Consider the following 23,961-nt stretch of genomic DNA (forward strand, 5'->3'; position numbering starts at 1 on the left):
CCAGCAAGAGAGGGAACACAAGCAGGGGGAGTGGGAGAGGAAGAAGCAGGCTCCTAGCGGAGGAGCCTGATGTGGGGCTCAATCCCAGAACGCTGGGATCATGCCCTGAGCCGAAGGCAGACGTTTAACGACTGTGCCACCCAGGCGCCCCTATCAACTCCTTTTTAAAATCTTTTTTAGGGGTGCCTGGGTGGCTCAGTCGTTAAGCGTCTGCCTTTGGCTCAGGGTGTGATCCCAGGATCCTGGGATCGAGCCCCTGAATCGGGCTCCCTGCTCCACTGGGAGCCTGCTTCTTCCTCTCCCACTCCCCCTGCTTGTGTTCCCTCTCTCGCTGGCTGTCTCTCTCTGTCAAATAAATAAATAAAATCTTTAAAAAAAAATCTTTTTTAATTTTCATTTTTACAGTTACATTCTATCCCTTCATTGTATTTACTCTTATTCTTGTATACATATATATGTTTTTCTTTCTTTACAATTTTGGGATGCAGTTTCTTCTAACAGACCAAAATACACCCAAAATCTAGTGTACGGCTCTGTTCTAGCCACCTGTCTGATCATATTCTCTTTGTTGGTTTTTTTCTTCTTCCTTTTTTTTTTTTGTTGAAGTCTTTTTAAATTTCCACCTTTACAGTTACATTCTATCCTTTCAATGTATTTAATTTTATTTTTGTATTTACAAGTTTTTCTTTCTTTACAATTTTGAGATGGAGTTTATTCTAAGAAACTGACCAAAATACATGCAGGGGATAGTGTATTGCTCTGTTCTGTTCACCTATTTATATTCCTTCCATTTTTTGGTTGTTGGGTTTTTTTTCCCTCCTCTTTCTTGTCTTTTAATTTCCATTTTTACAGTTACATTCTATCCTTTCATTGTATTTAATTTCATTTTTGTACATATATAAGTCAGTTGTTCTTTACAATTTTGGGATCTAGTTTTCTAAAAAACAGACCAAAAAACACACAGAATCCAGTGTATGATTGCTCTATTCTGCCCACCTGTCTGATTACATTCTCTTTTTTTCCACCCGGTTTAGGATCTCTTCTGATTTGTTTAGTATCTATTTCTGTGGGTTCATTGTTGCCATTTTAGTACTTTGTTCTCTCATTCATCTATTCTTCTCTGGACAGAATGACAAGATGGAAAAATTCACCTCAAAAAAGAGACCAAGAGGCAGTACTGACTGCCAGGGACCTAATCAGTATGGACATAAGTAAGATGTTGGAACTAGAGTTCAGAATAATGATTATAAAGATACTAGCTGGGCTTGAAAAAAGCATAGAAGACACTAGAGAATTCCCTTCTGGAGAAATAAAAAAACTAAAAGCTAACCAAGTTAAAGTCAAAAAGACTATTAATGAGATGGAATAAAAAATGGATGCTCTAACTGCTAGGATAAATGAGGCAGGAGAGAGAATTACTGATACAGAAGACCAAATGATGGAGAATTTAAAAAGACTGAGAAAAAGAGATAAACAACGACTGGATCACAAGGGGAGAATTCCAGAGGTAAGTGATACCATAAAGTGAAACAACGTTAGAATAATTGGGATCCCAGAAGAGAGAAAGAGGGGCAGAAGGTATATTGGAGAAAATTATAGGAGGACTTCTCTAACCTGGTGAAGGAAACAGGCCTCAAAAATCCAGGAGGCACAGAAAGCCCCCCTCAAAATCAATTAAAAATAGGTCAACACCCCGACATGTAATAGTGAAACTTACAAATCTCAGAGACAAAGAAAATCCTGAAAGCAGCTTGGGACAAGAGGTCTGTAACCTACAAAGGTAGAAACATTAGATTGGCAGCAGACCTATCTGCAGAGACCTGTAGGCCAGAAAGAAAATGAGAAAAATATGCAGCCAAGAATACTTTATCCAGCTAGGATGTCATTCAAAACAGGAGTGATAAAAAGTTTCTAGGACAAACAGAAACTAAAAGAATTTGTGATTACCAAATCAGCCCTACAAGAAATATTAAAAGGGATCCTCTAAGCAAAGAGAGAGCCCAAAAGTAACACAGATCAGAAAGGAACAGAGACAATATACAGTAACAGCCACTTTACATGTAATACAATGGCACTAAATTTGTATATCTCAATAGTTACTCTGAATGTAAATGGGCTAAATGCCCCAATCAAACACACAGCATATCAGATTAGATAAAAAAGCAAGACCCATCAATATACTGTCTGCAAGAGACTCATTTTAGACCCAAAGACACCCCCAGATTTAAAGTGAAGGGGTGGAAAACTATTTATCATGGTAATGGCCATAAAAAGAAAGCTGGGGTGGCAATCCTTATATCAGACAAATTAGATTTTATTTTATTTTTATTTTTTTAAAGATTTTATTTATTTATTTGACAGAGAAAGAAACAGCCAGTGAGAGAGTGAACACAAGCAGGAGGAGTGGGAGAGGAAGAAACAGGCTCGCAGAAGAGCCGGGAGCCTGATGTGGGGCTCGATCCCAGGACCCTGGGATCACGCCCTGAGCCGAAGGCAGGCGCTTAATGACTAAGCCACCCAGGTGCCCCGACAAATTAGATTTTAAACCAAAGACTGTAATAAGAGATAAGGAAGGAAACTATATAATAATTAAAGGGTCTATCCAACAAGAAGATCTAACAATTGTAAATATTTATGCCCCTAACATGGGAGCAGCCAATTATATAAGCCAATTAATAACAAAATCAAAGAAGCACATCGATAATAATACAATAATAGTAGGGGACTTTAACACCCCCTCATTGCAACAGACAGAACACCTAAGCAGAAGATCAATAAGAAAATAGGGCTTTGAATGACACACAAGACCAAATGGACTTCACAGATATATTCAGAACATTCCATCCTAAAGCAAGAGAATACACATTCTTCTCAAGTGCACACTGAACATTCTCCAGAATAGATCACACACTGGGTCACAAATCAGGTCTCAACCAATACCAAGAGACTGGGATCATTCCCTGCATATTTTCAGACCACAGGCTTTGAAACTGGAACTCAATCACAAGAGGAAATTTGGAAAGAACTCAAATACATGGAGGCTAAAGAGCATCCTACTAAAGAATAAATGGGTCAACCAGGAAATTAAAGAAGAATTAAAAAAATTCATGGAACCAAATGAAAATGAAAACACAACTGTTCAAAATCTTTGGGATGCAGTGAAGGCAGTCCTAAGAGGGAAGTACACAGCAATATGAGCCTTTCTCAGGAAACAAGAAGGTCTCAAATACACAACCTAACCTTACACCTAAAGGAGCTGGAGAAAGAACAGTGAATAAAGCCTGAACCCAGCCGGAAAAGAGAAATAACAAAGATTAGAGTAGAAATCAATGAACTAGAAACCAAAAGAACAGTAGAACAGATCAATGAAACTAGGAGCTGGTTCTTTGAAAGAATTAATAAGACTGATAAACTCCTGGCCAGACTTACCAAAAAGAGAAGAGAAAGGACCCAAATAAATAAAATCATGAATGAAAGCAGACAGATCACAACCAACATTGAAGAAATACAAACAATTATAAGAACATATTATGAGCAACTATATGCCAACAAATGAGGCAATATGGAAGAAATGGATGCATTCCTAGAGATGTATAAACTACCCAAACTGAAACAGGAAGAAATAGAAAACCTGAACAGACCCATAACCAGCAAAGAAATTGAAGCAGTAATCAAAAATCTCCTAAGAAACAAGAGCCCAGGACCAGATGACTTCCCAGGGGAATTCTACCAAATGTTTAAAGAAGAATTAATACCTATTTTCTGAAGCTGTTTCAAAAATAGAAATGGAAGGAAAACTTCCAAACTCATTCTATGAGGCCAGCATTACCTTGACCCCAAAACCAGACAAAGACCCCATTAAAAAGGAGAATTAGCGACCAATATCCCAAAATCCTCACCAAAATACTAGCCAATAGGATCCAAGAGTACATTAAAGGGATTATTCACTATGACCAAGAAAGATTTATTCCCGGGATGCAAGATTGCTCAACATCTGCAAATCAATCAATGTGATACACTACATAAATAATAAAAAAGGACAAGAACCATATGATCCTCTCAATAGGTGCAGAAAAAGTATTTGACAAAGTACAGCATCCTATTTTGATTAAAGCTCTTCACAGTGTAGGGATAGAGGGAATATACCGCAATTTCAAAAAAGCCATCTATAAAAAATGCATAGCAAATATCATTCTCAATGGGGAAAAACTGAGAGCTTTTCCCCTAAGGTCAGGAACAGGGCAGGGACGTCCACTATCACCACTGCTGTTTAACACAGTACTAGAAGTCCTAGCCTCAGCAATCAGACAACAACAACAAAAATAAATAAAAGGCAGCCAATTTGGCAAAGAAGAAGACAAACTCTCACTCTTTGCAGATGACATGATACTCTACGTGGAAAACCCAAAAGACTCTACCCCCAAATTGCTAGAACTCATACAGGAATTCAACAAAGTGGCAGGATATAAAATCAATGCACAGAAATCAGTTGCATTTTATACACTAACAATGAGACAGAAGAAAGAGAAATTAAGGAGTTGATCTCACTTACAATTGCACCCAAAACCATAGATATCTACTAATAAATCTAACCAGAGGCAAAGGATTTGTACTCAGAAAACTATAGAATACTCATGAAAGAAATTGAGGAAGACACAAAGAATGGAAAAACACTTCATGGTCATGGATTGGAAGAACAAATACTGTTAAAATGTTTACGCTACTACCTAGAGCAATCTACACATTCAATGCAATCCCTATCAAAATACGACCAACTTTTTTCACAGAGCTGGAACAAATAATCTTCAAATTTGTATGGAAGCAGAAAAGACCCTGAATGGCCAAAGGAATGTTGAAAAAGAAAATCAAAGCTGGTGGCATCACAGTTCCAGACTTTAAGCTGTATTACAAAGCTGTAATCATCAAGACAGTATGGTACAGGTACAAAAACAAACACACAGATCAGTGGAATAGAAAACAGAACAAAGATAGGGACCCTCAACTCTGCGGTCAACTAATCTTCAACAAAGCAGGAAAAAATATCCAATGGAAAAAAGACAGTTTCTTTAACAAGTGGTGTTGGGAAAATTGGACAGCCACATGTGGAAGAATGAAACTGGATCATGTTCTTACACCAAACACAAAAATAAACTCAAAATGGATGAAAGACCTAAATGTGAGACAGGAATCCATCAAAATCTGCGAGAACACAGGCAGCAACTTCTTTGACCTCAGACGCAGCAATTTCTTGCTAGACGTGTCTCCAATGGCAAGGGAAACAAAAGCCAAAATGAACTACTGGGACTTCATCAAGATAAATAGCTTTTTACAACAAAACCAAAAGACAACCAACAGAACAGGAGAAGATATTTTCAGATGTCTTATCAGATAAAGGGCTAGTATCCAAAATCTAAAAAGAACTTACCAAATTCAATGCCCAAAGAACAAATAATCCAGTGAAGAAATGGGCAGAAGACATGAACAGACATTTCTCCAAAGAGGACATCCAAACAGCCAACAGACACATGAAAAAATGCTCAACATCAGTTGGCATCAGAGAACTACAAATCAAAACCACAAAGAGATGCCCCCCCACACCAGTCAGAATGGCTAAAATGAACACGTCAGGAAATAACAGATGTTGGTAAGGATGCAGAAAAAAGGGGAACCCTCTTACACTGTTGGTGGGAATGCAAGCTGGTGCAGCTACTCTGGAAAACAGTATGGAGGTTCCTCAAAAAGTAAAAAATAGAGCTACCCTATGACCCAGCAATTGCGCTACTGGGTATTTGCCCCAAAGATACAAATGTAGTGATCCAAAGGGGCACCTGCACCCCAATGTTTATATATAGCAGCAATGGCCACAACCATCGAACTATGGAAGGATCAATCCCAGGTGTCCATCGACAGATGAATATGGAATATTATGCAGACATCAAAAAATGAAATCTTGCCATTTGCAATGATGCGGATGGAACCAGAGGGTATTATGCTAAGAGAAGTAAGTCAATCAGAGAAAGATAATTATCATACGATCTCACTCATATGTGGAATTTAAGAAACAAAACAGAGGACTATAGGGAAGAGAGGAAAAAATAAAACAAGATGAAACCAGAGAGGAAGACAAACCATAAGAGACTCTTAACTCTAGGAAACAAACTGAGGGTTGCTGGGGGGTGGGGTGGAGGGATGGGTATAACTGGGTGATGGACATTAAGGAGGGCATGTGATGTAATGAGCACTGGGTATTATATAAAACTAATGAATCACAGACCTGTACCCCTGAAACCAGTAAAACATTATATATTAATTGATTTAAATTTTAAAAATAGAAAATAAATAAATAAATAAATAAATAAAGGAAAAAAAGAAACTACCACCACCACCACCAATAAAAAACTTGCTTGAAAACATACATAGGCCAGATTAGATTAAATACAATTTCAGCTACTGGCTAAGAAACCATTAAAACATAAAGACTTAGAAACATTGAAATTTACAAAATAGAAAAAGACATACTAGGGAATTACAACAAAAAGAAGTCTGAGTAGCTATATTAGTTCTAAAAAAATTAGTCTTTTTAAAGATAGGGTTGCTAAAGTTAGTAGAAATAAAGAAAACCCAGGACTATGTAAGTCAAATTTGCATTTCAGATAAACAATGAATAATTTTTAATATATTCAGAACATACGTACACTAAAGATTATGTGTTGTTTATCTGAAATACAAATTTAATTGGGTATCCTGTATTTTATCTGGCAACCCTACTGCAAGACAAAAAGCATTTTTAGTGATAGAATCTTTAGATTATGATAAAGTACTCTATTTGCCAGGAAACAGTAATGATTCTAAATCTGTAAGCTCTCAATAAAGTTGCCTCAAAATAAAGCAAACTTTGATAACTTTAGGGAGAAGTGGGAAAATCCATCACCCATCACTGCAGACAAAACACTGATCTTCCCTCTGTCTGTCAGTGGCCGCTTTCCTGAACAGTCAGAGCACCCATGTGTAGTTCCTCCCTGTTTTCGCCAGACTGGCAAGCAGCAAGGCCTCTGCAGGCCTAAGGATGGTAATGCCTTCTCTTTGTTGCCAGTTAGTGGCACTTCATCATTTCTTGTTGATTTCTTAACCATGGCCACATTTCAATAAATCAATCCTTCAATAAAATCTTGTCAGCTAAACTCTTTCAAATGTGCCATCTGCTTCCTGTCACTACCACAACAAAGAAAATTCCGTGCAGAATTCTGTGACACTGAATTACTCCTATAAAAATGGAGAGAGTAGTAGGGTTGCACAAACTAGCATCTCGTGACTATCATAATAAAGACTGCTGTGAGCAAAAATCATCAATGGATGCTAAATCTAAGGTGTAAAGTCTAATGAAAAGCAAGATATTTGCACAGTCTTTTTTAAAAAAGATTTTATTTATTGGGGTACTTGGTGGCTCAGTTGGTTAAGCGTCTGCCTTTGGCTCAGGTCATGGTCTCAGGGTCCTGGGATAGAGGCCCACATCAGGCTCCCTGCTCAGCAGGGAGCCTGCTTTTCCCTCTGCCACTTCCCCTGCTTGTGCTCTCTCTGTCAAATAAATAAATAAAATCTTTTTAAAAAAGAGAGATTTTATTTACTTACTTCTCTATCTGTCTATCTATCTATCTATCTATCTATCTATCTATCCATCCATCTATCTATCATGCAAGCAGGAGAGGGGCAGAGGGAGAGAGAGAATATCAAGCAGACTCCACGCTGAAGGCAGAGCCAGATGCAGGGCTTGATCCCAGGACCCTGAGATCATGACCCCAGTGGAAATGAAGACTAAGACACTTAACCGACTGAGTCACTCAGGCACCCTGATATCTGTACAGTCTTAAAGTGCAAAGTTGCTTTGAATGAAAGGGAGAAAATAATAAATACGGAGTGGAGACACTGGAAAAACACCTTTATAAACAGAAAAATTAACATCACCAAGGAGGACCACATGGATATCGTGTGCCTCCATATGTGATTCCTTAAGAATGAAACAATACCATATATCGGGTATCCTGCTGAGAATGCGCCATCTGATTTAACCATGAGGAAACATCAAACAAACCCACAATGAGGAGCACTGTATAAAATAACTTGCCCGAATTCTTCAAGAAAGTCAATGTCTTGAAAGACAGAACATATGAGGAAATGTTAAAGATTAAAGGAAACGGAAACAACATGAAACTAAATACAATATGTTATCTGAGACTGAAACCTGTACTGGGGGGGAAGAATCTAGAAAGTACATTATTGAGACAACTGACAACACTGAAATACAGACTATAAATTAGATAAAAGCATTCTGTCAATGTGAAGTTATCTGAATTTGATAAACTGTACTGATATTATATAAGATAATATTCTCATTTTTAAGAAATATTAAAAGCAAAGGGGCATGATGTATACAACCAATTCTCAAATTATAAATGAATAAGTAACAAATACAATATAGTGTATATATGGGTGTTAGTGTAAAATGAGAGAATGGTAAGACAAAAGTAAATCTGGTAAATATATATTTTATACACAAACAGAGAGAGAGGGAGAGAAGAAGGGCGGGGGGAGTTGGTGAAGGACATACTTATCGCCAAAAGTTAAAGATTAGTGAATCTGAGAAAGGATATACAGGAGTCCTCTGTGTTACTCTTGCAACTTTTCTCTAGGTTTTAAATTATTTTAGAATAAAAGGTGCTTGTGGATATTGCTCCATTATGATTCTTTGTTTCACTAGAAAATATGATGAAAGATATAGGTTCTATTTCCAGGAAAATAAACTTGCATCAACGCACGTAAGTTTGTATTATTTCAGGGAATTCAAAGACGCCATAAAGTAAATGGAGGTTAAGAACCGCTGCTCCATTTTTTCCCCGAACATCCAGTATTGCAAAGGATTAATTCTGCCACCAGCATAATTTTCATTTTTTGGTAGGTAACCCATTGTTTTCTGCTTCGTTATATGCAGGTTTTTCCCCCCAGGGTCTTTGAAAGTTTTTAAATACCACCAAAATATAGTACAGACATTTTTTTCCCCATATGTTCTTTACAAAATAGTAAGCCCTTTTTATTCTTTGTGTGTGTGTGTGTGTTGTTAATTCCAGTTTTATTAGATACTTTGCCTTTTTTATTCTTTTGAGTATTTTATTATTTTTTTATTTCTTCCCCCCCTTTTTCTAATTTTTTTTATTATATTATGTTAGTCACCATACAGTAAATCCCTGGCTTTTGATGTAAAGTTCAATGATTCATTAGTTGCGTATAACACCCAGTGCACCATGCAATACGTGCCCTCCTTACTACCCATCACCAGCCTATCCCATTCCCCCCGCCCCGAAGCCCTCAGTTTGTTTCTCAGAGTCCATAGTCTCTCATGCTTCATTCCCCCTTCTAATTACCCCCCTTTCTTTATCCCTTTCTTCCACCGATCTTCCTAGTTCTTATGTTCCATAGATGAGAGAAATCATATGATAATTGTCTTTCTCTGCTTGACTTATTTCGCCTAGCATTATCTCCTCCAGTGCTGTCCATGTTGCGGCAAATGTTGAGAAATCATTCTTTCTGATAGCTGAGTAATATTCCATTGTATATATGGACCACAGCTTCTTAATCCAGTCATCTGTTGAAGGGCATCTCGGCTCCTTCCATGATTTGGCTATTGTGGACAATGCAGCTATGAACATTGGGGTGCATATGGCCCTTCTCTTTACTACGTCTGTATCTTTGGGGTAAACACCCAGTAGTGCAATGGCTGGGTCATAGGGTAGTTCAATTTTTAACTTTTTAAGGGACCTCCACACTGTTTTCCAGAGTGGCTGTACCAACTTGCATTCCCACCAACAATGTAGGAGGGATCCCCTTTCTCCACATCCTCTCCAACAATTGTTGTTTCTTGCCTTGTCTATCTTTGCCATTCTAACTGGCGTAAGGTGGTATCTCAGTGTGGTTTTGATTTGAATTTCCCTGATGGCTAATGATTTTGAACATTTTTTCATGTGTCTGTTAGCCATTTGTATGTCATCATTGGAAAAGTGTCTGTTCATATCTTCTGCCCATTTTATGATTTGTTTATTTGTTTCTCACGTATTGAGTTTGAGAAGTTCTTTGTAGATCTTGGATACCAGTCTTTTATCTGTAGCATCATTTGCAAATATATTCTCCCATTCCATGGGCTGCCTCTTAGTTTTTTTGACTGTTTCCTTGGCTGTGCAGAAGCTTTTTATCTTGATGAAGTCCCACAAGTTCATTTTATCTTTTGTTTCTCTTCAGGTCATTTTCAGCCTTAGGAACTTTCCTACAACGACAATTTGATTAATGCTTCTGTTCTATTTCTTCTGATTTTTCCTTTAGAGATTTCTATTATTCATTGGTTAAATTTTTCTTTCTTGCGTATGTATACTTTCCTTTTACCTATCGTTTTTGTCGCTGTGCTTTCACTGTGCATTCTAGAAAAGCACTCCAAGTGTGCTATGTCATTCATCTGATTTTTTTGTAGCATCAATTCTACCCTTTATCACATGCTCCTTAAACTCCAGACATGCTGTTTACCTGGAGCTGTGACCTGAGAGTGGATAGAGAAAGACAGAGTAACTATAGAAAGAGGGGAGATGATAGGGTTAGGATGTTTAGCAGACCAGCTAATAACTCTAACTTCCTGATTTTCTAGTCAGGGCAGCCCTTCCAATCTGGAGTTGGAAATGGATAGTAAAGGTGAGTCCAAGCCTTATTATGCCTTCTTTGTGGCCACTGGTAAACTTGGGTTTAAGAAAGTGACATGAATGTGGTCTCAATGTAATCAATGATAAACTTACTAGAAAACTTCCCCATTCTTTAGCATAAAGCTTTTTCATATCTTTGTTTTACAGTGATGTTTCTCTTTATTAAAATATCTTTATGGAATTTTTAAAAAAGATTTTATTTATGTATTTTGTGAGAGAAAGAGAGAGAAAGAGATCATGCGTGCAAGTGTGGGGCAGGGGCAGAGGGAAACAGAGAATCTCAAGCAGACTCCACACTGAGCGCGGAGCCCGATGCAGGGCTCAATCCTATGACCTGAGCCAAAATCAAGAGTTGGACCCTTAACTGACTGAGTCACCCAGGCTCTCCTTTATGGAACTTTTTCATTTCATTTCATTTCATTTCATTTCATTTCATTTCATTTCATTTCATTTTATTTATGGAATTTTTAAAAGGTAATTGGAAAAAGCTATTTCAGGCACTGGTAATCTGATACTAAGTTAACCTAGAAATACCGTCTCCCTTATTTTCCCTGAATAAGAGTGCAGGGTATAAAATTACTTCTAATTATTCTGGTTTATTATATTCCCATTATAGACATGGATTTTCTAAGAGTTCTAAGAGTAAGAGTTGGGTATTATTGTTTAGTATATTATATCTGAATGTTTAGGATAGGTGAGAATTGATTTCTCTCTTTAGAATTCTAAGGGAAACTGTAAATAGCTACCCAACCAAACCTCTTAGCTTCTTCAAGTGTTCTCTCTTCTTCAAAAGATGGTTTCACTAATGAAACCAGAAAGAGAAAGATAAGAGGAACTATGGAACCTGCTTCTTTTTAGAGACTAGATTCCCCATAGGCCTTCAGATAGGATCACATCTGAAGGCAACTGTTGTTAAAGAAGATAATTTAAATGTATTAAATCAGGAATGACACAAGTAAGGAATATGTGGCTCCTTTGACATTTGATCTAGGTAAGTAAAAGACAAAGAAGAAGAAGACTCGTTTTACGCAAATACAAATACATGAAATTCATTACCCCCAAAAGCATTTCTGGCAGAAAACACACGTTATTGGGACACGTTTGTGAATGTGCCAAAATGGTGACAGAGAAGATGAAACAAAGACTTGATTCAGAATGATGAGTCAAAGGGCACAATCCGGTGGATATTCCCTTGGCGTAGTCTCGGATTTTGAGAATGACCCAGTGGACAAATTCCTGAGTTTCTAAAACGAGTTTTTATGCTTTTACAACACAGTAGAAAATTTTCTGTCATCTTATCGTTACCTTATTATTTCTATGACATGTCTTTTCTAATTACACACATCTTCCTGTATACAAACCAGTCTTTTCTTCTTCTGAAGCAACTAGGTGTTATGCCTAGAGCAATTATTTAGTAATTACCTATTTAATAATTAAAGTCTTAAAATGATATATCTAAGTACAGACTGAGGTATTCTGAGAGATGATAAAATGTACTACTCTGAACCTCCTCACATATTCTTCATAAAATGCCCAAAGGAAACAATTCTGCCTGTTTTCAAAATCAAGGCAAAATACTTGGGAAAAAAACCTGGAAGAAGGAATTGAATTTAATTCTACAGTTGTTGCTTTGAAGGTCTATGAAAATTTTAACAGAATGTAAGTATTCCTTTAACTAAAACAGCCAAAATTTGAGTACAAGAAATCAAGGATATGAGCAATAGCTGAAGATTTATCATCCTTCAAATTCACCAAGAACAGTATTAGTTGGAAGACTCCTACTATGGCCCACAAGCCCAATTAAAGTCAAGGAGTCCAAGGGGGGATTTTTCCTGGATGTGAACGACGATGTCTCACATAACTGTGGCGAGAGCAGAGTTGAAGATGATATTCACAGACAACCAGGACTTCAAACAGTGCCAGACTCTTTCTTGGACTCGCTCTGCTTGCCTCACTGGGTTGGCTTTGTTTCCTCCACACACTCAGGAATAGGACTCCACTAGCAGTTAAGATACAATTACAGAATAATTGGTTAAAAGTAGTTCAAACACATATGGTCAGTCCTGAGCTAGGCTCTGGAGCTCAGAAATCAAGGGTCCCAGGCTCTTTCTTTGTCTTCTTTCTATCATTTTCAGAGTATTAGTGGTATCTTCTCTTACGATCTCAAGGTGGCTACAGCAGAGCCACACGCGAAGTTCTTCCATAGCAATGTTCAAAAGCAGGAAGGGAAAGAGAGGCTCTCTTCATACAACTCTTTATTTTCTCAGAAAGTTAAATGTCTCCCAGAAAACCCTAGCAGACATCTCCTTATATAGCACTGCCTAGATAAAAACTGGCCACATGGGGCGCCTGGGTGGCACAGCGGTTAAGCGTCTGCCTTCGGCCCAGGGTGTGATCCCGGCGTTCTGGGATCGAGCCCCACATCAGGCTCCTCTGCTATAAGCCTGCTTCTTCCTCTCCTACTCCCCCTGCTTGTGTTCCCTCTCTCGCTGGCTGTCTCTATCTCTGTCAAATAAATAAATTAAAAAAAAAAAAAAAACTGGCCACATGTTTATCCCACCTATGAGAAAGTTTAGAAAAATTAATACCAGGAATTTTTAGTTTATTTTTTAAGAGATAGTTCCTACTAACAGGAAAAGATGGAACAGGCAATCAACAATATCTAACATTTCTACCAATACTTCCTATGCCTTATATCAAGTTCCTTCTTGCTTGCTACAGTGGGTTCTGCAGCCTGCTGAAGAACCCTTCTGATACCTGCTTTTCCATGTGACTACTTGCTCTTTATTAGTGCTGTCTATTCAGGTTTTCAAAAGCATATTCTATTCATACTTTGATCTGCTTTTCAGCTCTCTTCAGGTTTAGTAACCAGGTCTTTAAACTGTTTTCTGGCTTGACTCATGTGCCCTGAGGACTCTGCTCCTCCTATCGCTCAGTGGCTCATAGACACTTCAAGTATAGATGAGCTAGCCTATCCCATCCCTACTCTAGATTCCTGCTCAGTTTAGTGAACAATTCCATCAAGCTTCTGCCTACCATGGAATAAGTTCAGAAAATAAGTTCTATTTTTTGTCACTGAGTTTGAAGTCTTTGTGAGCATAAAGGTGGAGACATACAAAAGGCAGTTGGAAATTAGGAACCTGGGGCTTAGGAAAGAAACCCAAGGGAGGGGGGTGGGGGAATGGGATAGGCTGGTGATGGGTATTAAGGAGGGCACGTATTGCATGGTGCACTGGGTGTTATACGCAACTAATGAATCATCGAACTTTACATTAAAAACTAGGGATGTACTGTATGGTGACTAACATAATAATAATAAAAAAAAGAAACCCACTGGGAGATACAGATCTATGATCATCAGCAAATAGGCTGTAATCAAAGCCACATGAGTGGATGAGCTTGATCAAGGAGACTAGAAAACAGAAGTCCTTAATCTGAGGGGCTTCAGAGACATCTATGAATTCCCTGAAATTGTGGGTAAAATTCTGTGCATCTCTGTGTCTATATTTCTAAGGTAGGGATCCATATATTTCATCAGATTCTCAGTTACATTTGTAAATCTAAAAAGATTAAAAACCTATGGGAGAGTGGGAGGCTAAGGCTCCAACAGAGCGGGCACTATTTACTTAAATGTGCCACAATTTGGGGATTAGAGACTATGATGGGAAAGAGTAAGGAATATGTTAGCATTTAATTCCCAATTTAACATCTGAGTCACAGCAACCATCAAGCACATGATTTTCTATTCAAAATTGGGCAATATGTCCCCAAAATATGCTGACTCAGACACCAATACTTCTAGACTACCCAGAATTACATGAAAACCAGCACTTTTAGGCCTGGAGCTTTGGATTCTAGATCCCCAGCCAAAATGTGAATTTCTTCCCACTCCCATCCCATAAATAAAGGGAATAATCTCCCTAGCCACCTTCTTTCTCTGGAGCCATTCTCACATCACACTTGACAATCAAAGATCACTTTTTAAAAGTTACTTTATGAAACGTCATGATCACCAATGCTGGGTATATTAGCATCTGAGTTTTTGCAAGCAAAGAAGCTTTGAAAAACCATAAGATTTGGATTACAAGAAGGGCTATGAAACCCAACCCCACGAAACAAGAATGTCAGCTTGTATGTATTATCATGAAGTGCTAAAAAATGCAATTATAGTTCACACTTTATCTTTTTTTTCCTCAAAATTATTTGTGACTTCAGAAAGAGAGATGGGAGAAAAGGGTTTTTTCCTCCCAGTGTGCATTCTGAAACCCTCTAAAAAGCCACAAGTGTGTATGAAACAAATTCTCTAGTCACATGGATTCAAACCACAGCATTCTTCCCAACCTACCACTCAAGCAGGCCAAGAATAATCTAGCCAGTCAACTTGCATGTAGGAAAACTACTACTGCCTGGAAAACCTCTAAATATCATTTGTACATGTTTCCGGTTTATAAAAAACATTTCACTATTGTACAAAGGAGAAAGCTATGAATTACCAATTCCCAAGAGATTATCAAGGACTATGATAAAGGATGTTAGACTGATGTGTACGTCATCTTTAGCAGAGTGTAAACTTTTTTTAAAACTTCAGAGATGGTTCATAAAAGAATATATGCATATAGGTAATAACTGGGAAATGTTCAATTATATTAATCAATGAAACCTATTAAAATTAGCAAAAATAAAAAATAAAATGACCTACTATACAGATAGTTCCAATGATTAAAAAGAAATTATCAACATATATCAAGCAACTTTAAAAGTTGCAGATACTTGGACCTGGTTTAATTGTACTTTCATTAGTCTAAACTAAAAAAAAGAAACTAAAACGTATCTTGTGCAAAGATGTTCATTGTAGTGTAATCTGTCGAACAGAAAACTGTAAGCAACAAAAGGAAAATGATAAAATGAATTATAGAACATATACTAGGGAAATATATTTTATTTGTTCATTCATTTACTGACCTACTGCTGTGTTTCAGAAAGGACTTGAGGTGGCTCATAATATATTATGTAACCATGAAAAATTATGTTTAAAAAGCAGCATGCTGGGGGGGCCCCTGGGTGGCTCAGTTAAGTGTCTGCCTTCAGCTTGGGTCATGATCCCAGGGTCCTGGGATCGAGTCCTGCATTGGGCTTCCTGCTCAGTGGGGAATCTGCTTCTCCATCTGCCTCTCTCTCTCTGTCAAATAAATAATATCTTAAAAAAAAAAAAAAAAAGCAACACGCTTGTGACTATTACAAGGAAAGGACTGGATACAAAATTGTGTATGTGCGCAAAAGTAAGATTATAAAACAATGCAATCTTACCTTTGTTTAACAATATACAGAGAAGGGAGGGAAATCCACTGAAATATTAAAATGGTATGTATGGGGCGCCTGGGTGGCTCAGAGGTTAAGTGTCTGCCTACGGCTCAGGGCGTGATCCCGGCGTCTAGGATCGAGCCCCACATCAGGCTCCTCTGCTGAGAGCCTGCTTCTTCCTCTCCCACTCCCCCTGTTTGTGTTCCCTCTCTCGCTGGCTGTCTCTTTCTGTCAAATAAATAAAATCTTTAAAAAAAAATAAAAAAATAAAAATAAAATAAAATGGTATGTGTATGGTTGGTAACAGAGGTCAATTTTCTTCCTTTTAATTTTGTAAGTTATATACACCAAGCTTATATTTTTATAATAAAATGTCTGTATATATGAAATTGTAAAGAGAATAAAGGTTATTTAAAAAACAAAAAAACTAGCTATATAAATGATAGTTTAGAAGAAGTTAGCTCTTCCTATATATAGCCACTAATGAACTGAAAAAGGAAAATTAAAGTACATAATACCTAAGAGAAAAAAATCCACATGGAAATAACCTCATGAAATATAAGTGTGTTTGTCAATTAAAGCTATCAAAACAAAGACAGAATAAAGAGATGATATAAGGTTGTAGGGAGAGAAAGACACTAACATAAGCAAGAGAATGCCTGAGAAAAGCAAGGAATTTTAATTGTAACATAGTTGTGTTGTTTAAACTGCAGTTTTAGAAAAGAATGCATGTAGAGACAGAGGGTAGAATTGTGGTTGCTAGGGGCTGGAAGGAGGGGAAAGGATAATGAGTATGTAGTTTCAGTTTAGAAAGATGAAAAAGTTTTGGAGATGGATGGTGGTGGAAGTTCACAACAAGTGATGTACTTAATACCACTGAACTCTATACTTATAAGTTGTAAAAATGCTAAATTTAATGTTATGTATATTTTACAATAATAAAAAAAGAAAATTCTGATTTGAAATAAATTATATAGCAAGGTACATATTCAGATTGGCTCTTTGAGTTTTTAGCTTCTCTGAAACAATATTTTATAAAGATGTGAGCATAATTTATTTTTTAAAAAGCTATAATTACACTTTAATAGCAACTTTCAATCAGAAGGTAACTTATTACACCTGTTTAATAATTCTTATGATGTAGCCCATGTTCAGTTTTCAAGTATCAAGAAACCATGCCCTATTTAAACACAGGTTTAAAAGTAAAGTAGCTACTAGGTTCTAAAGGAAAAAAAAACCCCTAGAAGTGAGGTCATTAATAATTCTGGTTTTTCTGGCAAATTTGTGGTAATCAGCTATGAGAATAAATCTCCCCAACAATAAGCACCATTTCTAGAAATTGGACAAAGGAGATTTAAGAATTGTCCCCGTAATTCCTGGAAGAGTCACAGTTACCCTTAAAATGCAGTGGAAGTGTTCTCACGATAAAGCATTCTACAAACAGACTTTTTCAAACTTAAATTTCTAAGAAAAAACTTCAGGACCCAAATTCCATATCCAGTTTTCTCAATTCACTTTAAAAATCTCACTTACCCTTCTAGTGTTTTCAAGGATTTTGGGATCAGGTTTTCCATAGTTAGGTGGATTGGCATATGGGTCATATCCAAGTTTGGCAAGCATGGGTGCAATCACTGCCATATCTTGTAAAACATCTGGGGGTATCTTCCCAACCCATTTTGATAGTGCTCCCACATTGACTGGCTTGATGACTTGGTCTGTAGATCTTTCCACTCTGAAAACAATATAATATGAGTATGAATAAGGATTTATTTAGAATACCAAAAAATAATAATGTTAAAAGACCAATGGAAATTATTTTTGATAACTTTAAAAACTGTAAGTGTCTGGATTATAAATCTATTGAGAAAGGGGACACTAATCAGACTTAACACTATTTACCAGACTCTTTTTCTTAATGTCCTAAATTTGACAGCTATTATTGGGAACATCATGTTTCTAGAAACAGGAAAAATGGTCAGCTGAAAACATCTGCACAAAACGGGTTAACAATTTAATTACAACACCCACACACAAAAAAAATAACAAAGCTAAGACTGCTTAGGAAAACAGCCAATCAACTTACTTGAAAGGCATCACAATAAAACAAATAAGTAAGATGGACTAGAGGGACAAACAGATGGACAGATGTGTGATAACGCAAATATAGCAATATATTTATTAGAGCTAGTAGGTATAATTCTTTCAATTCTTTGTATGTTTGAAATTTTTCATAATACAATATTAGGGGGAAAATAGCCAACCATAACCCACTAAGAATGCAAAATATTCATTTGTTCTATTTTTCTGTTGACTTCCTGAAGAATCCTTTTTTCTAAAGAAGGAAAATTAGTGCTATTTATGATTTTCAATATTATAGAATAAATGTATTCTATCTCTTGATGTAGAAATTTACTTTATACTCACTACAGTTGACTAAATAACTCATAATCTTAGGATAAAATAAATAAATATAAATGAAATAAACATAAAATGACACCTAGATTTAAACTGCATGTGCATTAGCAGATTTTGGTCAAATGATTGCAAAACAAAAGTGCTTAATAAAACTTAAGAGTTTTATATCATAATGCATAAGAAGTCATTCAAATTCATATTCAAATAAAAGGTAAAACCCCTTTTTTAAAAGTGTATGACCTTTCCCTGCAGATAATCATTATATGATGATGAATCCCTCAAAGGGACTCCACTCCCAAACAAAAGACAAGAGAAAATAAAATGATTATTCCCTGGGATTCTGTGAAACCACTAGCTCCAGGTTTCCTTCCTGTCTCAATGGTCACATTTTCCCCCCTTTTAAAAATTTCTCCAGGACACCCAAAGCAATCTATACATTCAATGCAATCCCTATCAAAATACGACCAACTTTTTTCACAGAGCTGGAACAAATAATCTTCAAATTTGTATGGAAGCAGAAAAGACCCCGAATAGCCAAAGGAATGTTGAAAAAGAAAATCAAAGCTGGTGGCATCACAGTTCCAGACTTTAAGCTGTATTACAAAGCTGTAATCATCAAGACAGTATGGTACAGGTACAAAAACAAACACACAGATCAGTGGAATAGAAAACAGAAGATAGGACCCTCAACTCTGCAGTCAACTAATCTTCAACAAAGCAGGAAAGAGTATCCAATGGAAAAAAGACAGTTTCTTTAACAAGTGGTGCTGGGAAAATTGGACAGCCACATGTGGAAGAATGAAACTGGATCATGTTCTTACACCAAACACAAAAATAAACTCAAAATGGATGAAAGACCTAAATGTGAGACAGGAATCCATCAAAATCCGCAAGAACACAGGCAGCAACCTCTTTGACCTCAGACGCAGCAATTTCTTGCTAGACGTGTCTCCAATGGCAAGGGAAACAAAAGCAAAAATGAACTACTTCATCAAGTCAATGAACTACTTGACTTCATCAAGATAAATAGCTTTTTACAGCAAAGGAAACAGTCAACAAAACCAAAAGACAACTGACAGAATGGGAGAAGATATTTTCAGATGTCTTATCAGATAAAGGGCTAGTAACCAAAATCTGTAAAGAACTTATCGAACTCAAAACCCCAAAAACAAATAATCCAGTGAAGAAATGGGCAGAAGACATGAACAGACATTTCTCCAAAGAAGATATCCAAATGGCCAACAGACACATGAAAAAATGTTCAACATCACTTGGCATCAGGGAACTACAAATCAAAACCACCATGAGATGGACCTTACACCAGTCAGAATGGCTAAAATGAACAACTCAGGAATCAACAGATATTGGTGAGGATGTGGAGAAAGGGGAGCCCTCTTACACTGCTGGTGGGAATGCAAACTGGTACAGCCACTATGGAAAATAGTATGGAGGTTCCTCAAAAAGTTAAAAATAGAGCTGCCCTATGACCTAGCAATTGCACTACTGGTATTTATCCCAAGGATACAAACATAGTGACTCAAAGGAGCACAGGTACCCCAATGTTTATAGCAGCAATGTCCACAATAGTCACACAATGGAAAAGAGCCCAGATATCCATCGACAGATGAATGGATAAAGATGTGGTGTATATATATACACACACACACACGCACACACACACACACACAATGGAGTACTACTCAGCAATCAAAAAAATTGAAATCTTGCCATTTGCAACGACATGGATGGAACAAGAGGGTATATGCTAAGCGAAATAAGTCAATCAGAGAAAGATAATTATCATATGATCTCACTGATATGTGGAACTTAAGAAACAAGGCAGAGGATCATAGGGGAGGAGAGGAAAAAAACAAACGAGGAAATCAGAAAGGGAGATAAACCATAGAGACTCTTTTTTTTTTTTTTATTTGACAGAGATAGAGATAGCCAGCGAGAGAGGGAACACAAGCAGGGGGAGTGGGAGAGGAAGAAGCAGGCTCATAGCGGAGGAGCCTGATGTGGGGCTCGATCCCAGAATGCCGGGATCACTCCCTGAGCCAAAGGCAGACGCATAACTGCTGTGCGACCCAGGCGCCCCTAAACCATAGAGACTCTTAATCACAGGAAACAATCTGAGGGTTGCTGGAGGGGAGGGGGAAGGAGGGATGGGGTAACTGGGTGATGGACATTAAGGAGGGCATGTGATGTAATGAGCACTGGGTATTATATAAGAATGATGAATCACTGACCTCTACCTCTGAAACTAATAATATATTATATGTTAACTGATTTTTTAAAAAAGTTTAAAAATGAAAAAAAAGAAGACATGGTATATATACACAATGGAATACTACTGAGACATCAAAAAGAATGAAATCTCACCATTTGCAATGATGTGAATGGAACTAGAGGGTATTATGTAAGCGAAATAACTCAGAGAAAGAACAGTTATTTGATTTCACTCATATGGAATTTAAGAAACAGATGAACACAGGGAAAGGGAGGGAAAAATAAAATAAGACAGTATGAGAGAGGGAGACAAACCATAAGAGACTTTTAACTATAGGAAACAAACTGAGGATTGCTGGAGAGGAGGCAGATGAGATAACTGGGTGATAGGCATTAAGGAGGGCACTTGATGTAATGAGCACTGGGTGTTACATGCAACTGATGAATCACTAAACTCTACTTCTGAAACTAATAATATATATGTTAATTAATTGAGTTTAAATTAAAAAAAGTTTTTCTCCAGTATTCCACTTAAACCACTGCTGTTTTCACTCTATACTTTCTGCTTGTATGGCTTGATATTTATTGATTTTTTCTTGACATCCTTGGTTCTTCCAAGATAGGTCCAGTGTATACCTACTGCCCCAGTCTTCATTATTAAGAGCACATCCTACTCACTCTCATAAATGTTCAAGTTTGTGTGATAAATTATATGGTTACCCTACCCAGATACCTTACACACATTTCAAAACTAGGATGGTCCAAAACTGGACGCATCATCTTCTGCTCAAGATCTGATCCTCTTCATGTACATGTTATACTGATAAATGGCAACACCACTTATACACAAGGCAAAGCCAGAGATCTCAGATGGGACAGGGAGAAAGAAAGCAAGATCACTTCCAAGTTATCCAGTTCTATAGTCTTTATCTTTGAGTGAAACATCTCTTCTCCATTCCTACTACCACTATCTTAGTTCATATCACCATCACTTCTTACCCAGCTGATTATAAAAGCCCCCTAACTTCCTTTCATTTAAATAGTTGGCTTCCTTGCCCAACTATCTATCATTCCACTGAAATATAAGAAGGGTCTATGTCTTGTTAATCTATCACCAGCACCTAGCACATTAATATGTAATTGATGCTCAATTAATTTTTATTAAGTAAAAGAATAAAAGCTTTTCATGGGAAAAAAGTCCAGGCCTATAAATTTAGTTCACACAAACATGCTCAAGAGAAGTCAAGGATCATCTTTCTAAGGAGATCAACTGACACAAGATGAACTAAAATACAAGAGCTAAACTGCATGATATTTTCTGTGGGGGCATTAGGAATGTTAGAGAATGGGAGTCATGTCTACAGAAATAAACACCTCCAGAAAAGCAAGGCTTATAATAAACATAGAATATCATTTTCTGCTCATTCTATGTCAGGCACTTTGCATGCAAAATCTAGCTTTTCAATCCTTAAAACAACCTTAAGAGAAAGGTATCAGTCCCTATTTTTCAAATGTGTAAACTGAGACCCAGATAAGGTAAGTGATTTACCCAGGTTCACACAGTCTGGAATAGTGGAGTGGAACCCGCATCTGTCCAATTCCAAAGCTCCCGTTTTCCCCAGTTTCTCTTATTGCCAACCTATTGATCTTCTTGATTTTTACATTCTATGCTTCCCTGGAAACTTCAGCCTTTTGTTCTAACTGCGTAGAGTGAGCAAATTGGTTTGCCACAATGGTAAAAATATACACATATACTATACATATAATAGGCATATATAATCCTCTGCTGGTAATGTTTAACAACCTGATCTCCAGGGAGGGGAAAAGCTATTTGTTGCATTTACTGAAGTCCATGGCGTAAATACCCCTACCATGGTTGATTTCAGATGACCAACATGGCATCACCAACTGTAGCTGACCAGCTCTAGCAGACCACTGAATCTGGGGCCAGTGGTATACAAAGGGCCATAATCTCCTATCTCAAATTCTGAAATCCAAAGAACTATAAAAACTAAACATTTTCCTGCCTTCATTTAGCAGCAAAACATGACCTGAACTCATAGTACTTATAGTCCTTATTCTACTTGGCATAAATAATCACACTCTTTGATGCAGAAACATTAATGTGTATGACCACACAGTGCTGACACAGAACAGAGGGTATTATATAATATGTGTTATGTACATTATATGACCTGAGATCCAAATATTTCTCAGTTCTGAAACACATCTGTGTTAAACCCTGGAGTCACACATAGGGTCTGTATATCATGACTGGGAAGTTGGCTTTATCTTGAAAATGATGGGATAGAAGGGTTTTCATCACAGAATTGACATGATCAGGTTATCACTATAAGCATTCAATCTGATAATTATGGGTAAGGTAGATTGAGGGATGGGGTAACTGGGGTCAGAAACACTAGGAAAGACATTCAACTACATATTGGAAAAGTTGAGAAATTACTAATTCATCTAGAGCAAGTGAGATGGAGATAGAAGAAAAACTCAATAGATTAAAAAAAAAACACTGATAAGACTTAGCAGCCAATTAGATAGGGAGAGGAGGAGGGGAAGGAGTCTAGATCAATTCAGATTTGACATGAAGGGCTCAAAATACACAGTGTTATCATTCTTACAGTAGGTAGTATGGAAGGAAAACATATGACGCTGTTGCTTTGTTTTAGGTGTATGGAACAAAGAGAAAGAGGTAAATTAATAGTCACAAAGTTACCAAGTCTAAAGAAAAACCAAAGTTGACTAAGAGACTGGAATGTAGTATATGCTCAATAAATGACAGCTATTATATTTTTCATCCAGATTATAGCACTGGTTCATAAGAAAAATGAAAAGCCATATTTATCATTAAGATCAAATTAATAATTCAAAGTCCCATGATCTGTTATCTGAAAGCAAAAGAAAACTCTAAAATGAAAGAATTTGGAAAGGTTTTTTATTACATAACCACTGAGTCACAAGATCCACTAGCAGCAAATGCAGTTACTATGGACTGCTAGAGGGAAGAACTTGGAAAGGCCCACTGCCTATCAATCAGATGGTTTTCTTTAAGACAGTAGTAAAGACATTTTATACTTACTGACCATAAAATCAAAATTAAACATTTTCTGAATACCCACTATGTGTCCGGTCAAGTGTTAGATACAACGGATGCAAAAATGACTGACTAGGCCATCGCCCTCCTCTCAAGAAGTGCAGAGTCCAATAAGAGAGATAAACAATACTCATGATTAATATGCAGCATGATAAATGGAATGACAAAAGC

General features: G+C 37.1%; 1 protein-coding gene across 3 annotated transcripts in view; it reads right to left on the reverse strand.

Annotated features, from left to right (window-relative positions):
• Positions 1-23,961, reverse strand: part of TPST1 (tyrosylprotein sulfotransferase 1) — a 168,167-nt gene that overhangs the window by 33,205 nt on the left and 111,001 nt on the right. For all 3 annotated transcript variants that reach the window (XM_034670043.1, XM_034670044.1, XM_034670041.1), the window contains exon 3: positions 17,571-17,769. In XM_034670043.1, the coding sequence (XP_034525934.1) occupies positions 17,571-17,769 (199 nt within the window). The remainder of the gene's footprint in view (positions 1-17,570; positions 17,770-23,961) is intronic.

The sequence above is a fragment of the Ailuropoda melanoleuca genome, chromosome 10 (assembly GCF_002007445.2).
Source record: "Ailuropoda melanoleuca isolate Jingjing chromosome 10, ASM200744v2, whole genome shotgun sequence".
Classification (NCBI taxonomy): Eukaryota; Metazoa; Chordata; class Mammalia; order Carnivora; family Ursidae; genus Ailuropoda; species Ailuropoda melanoleuca.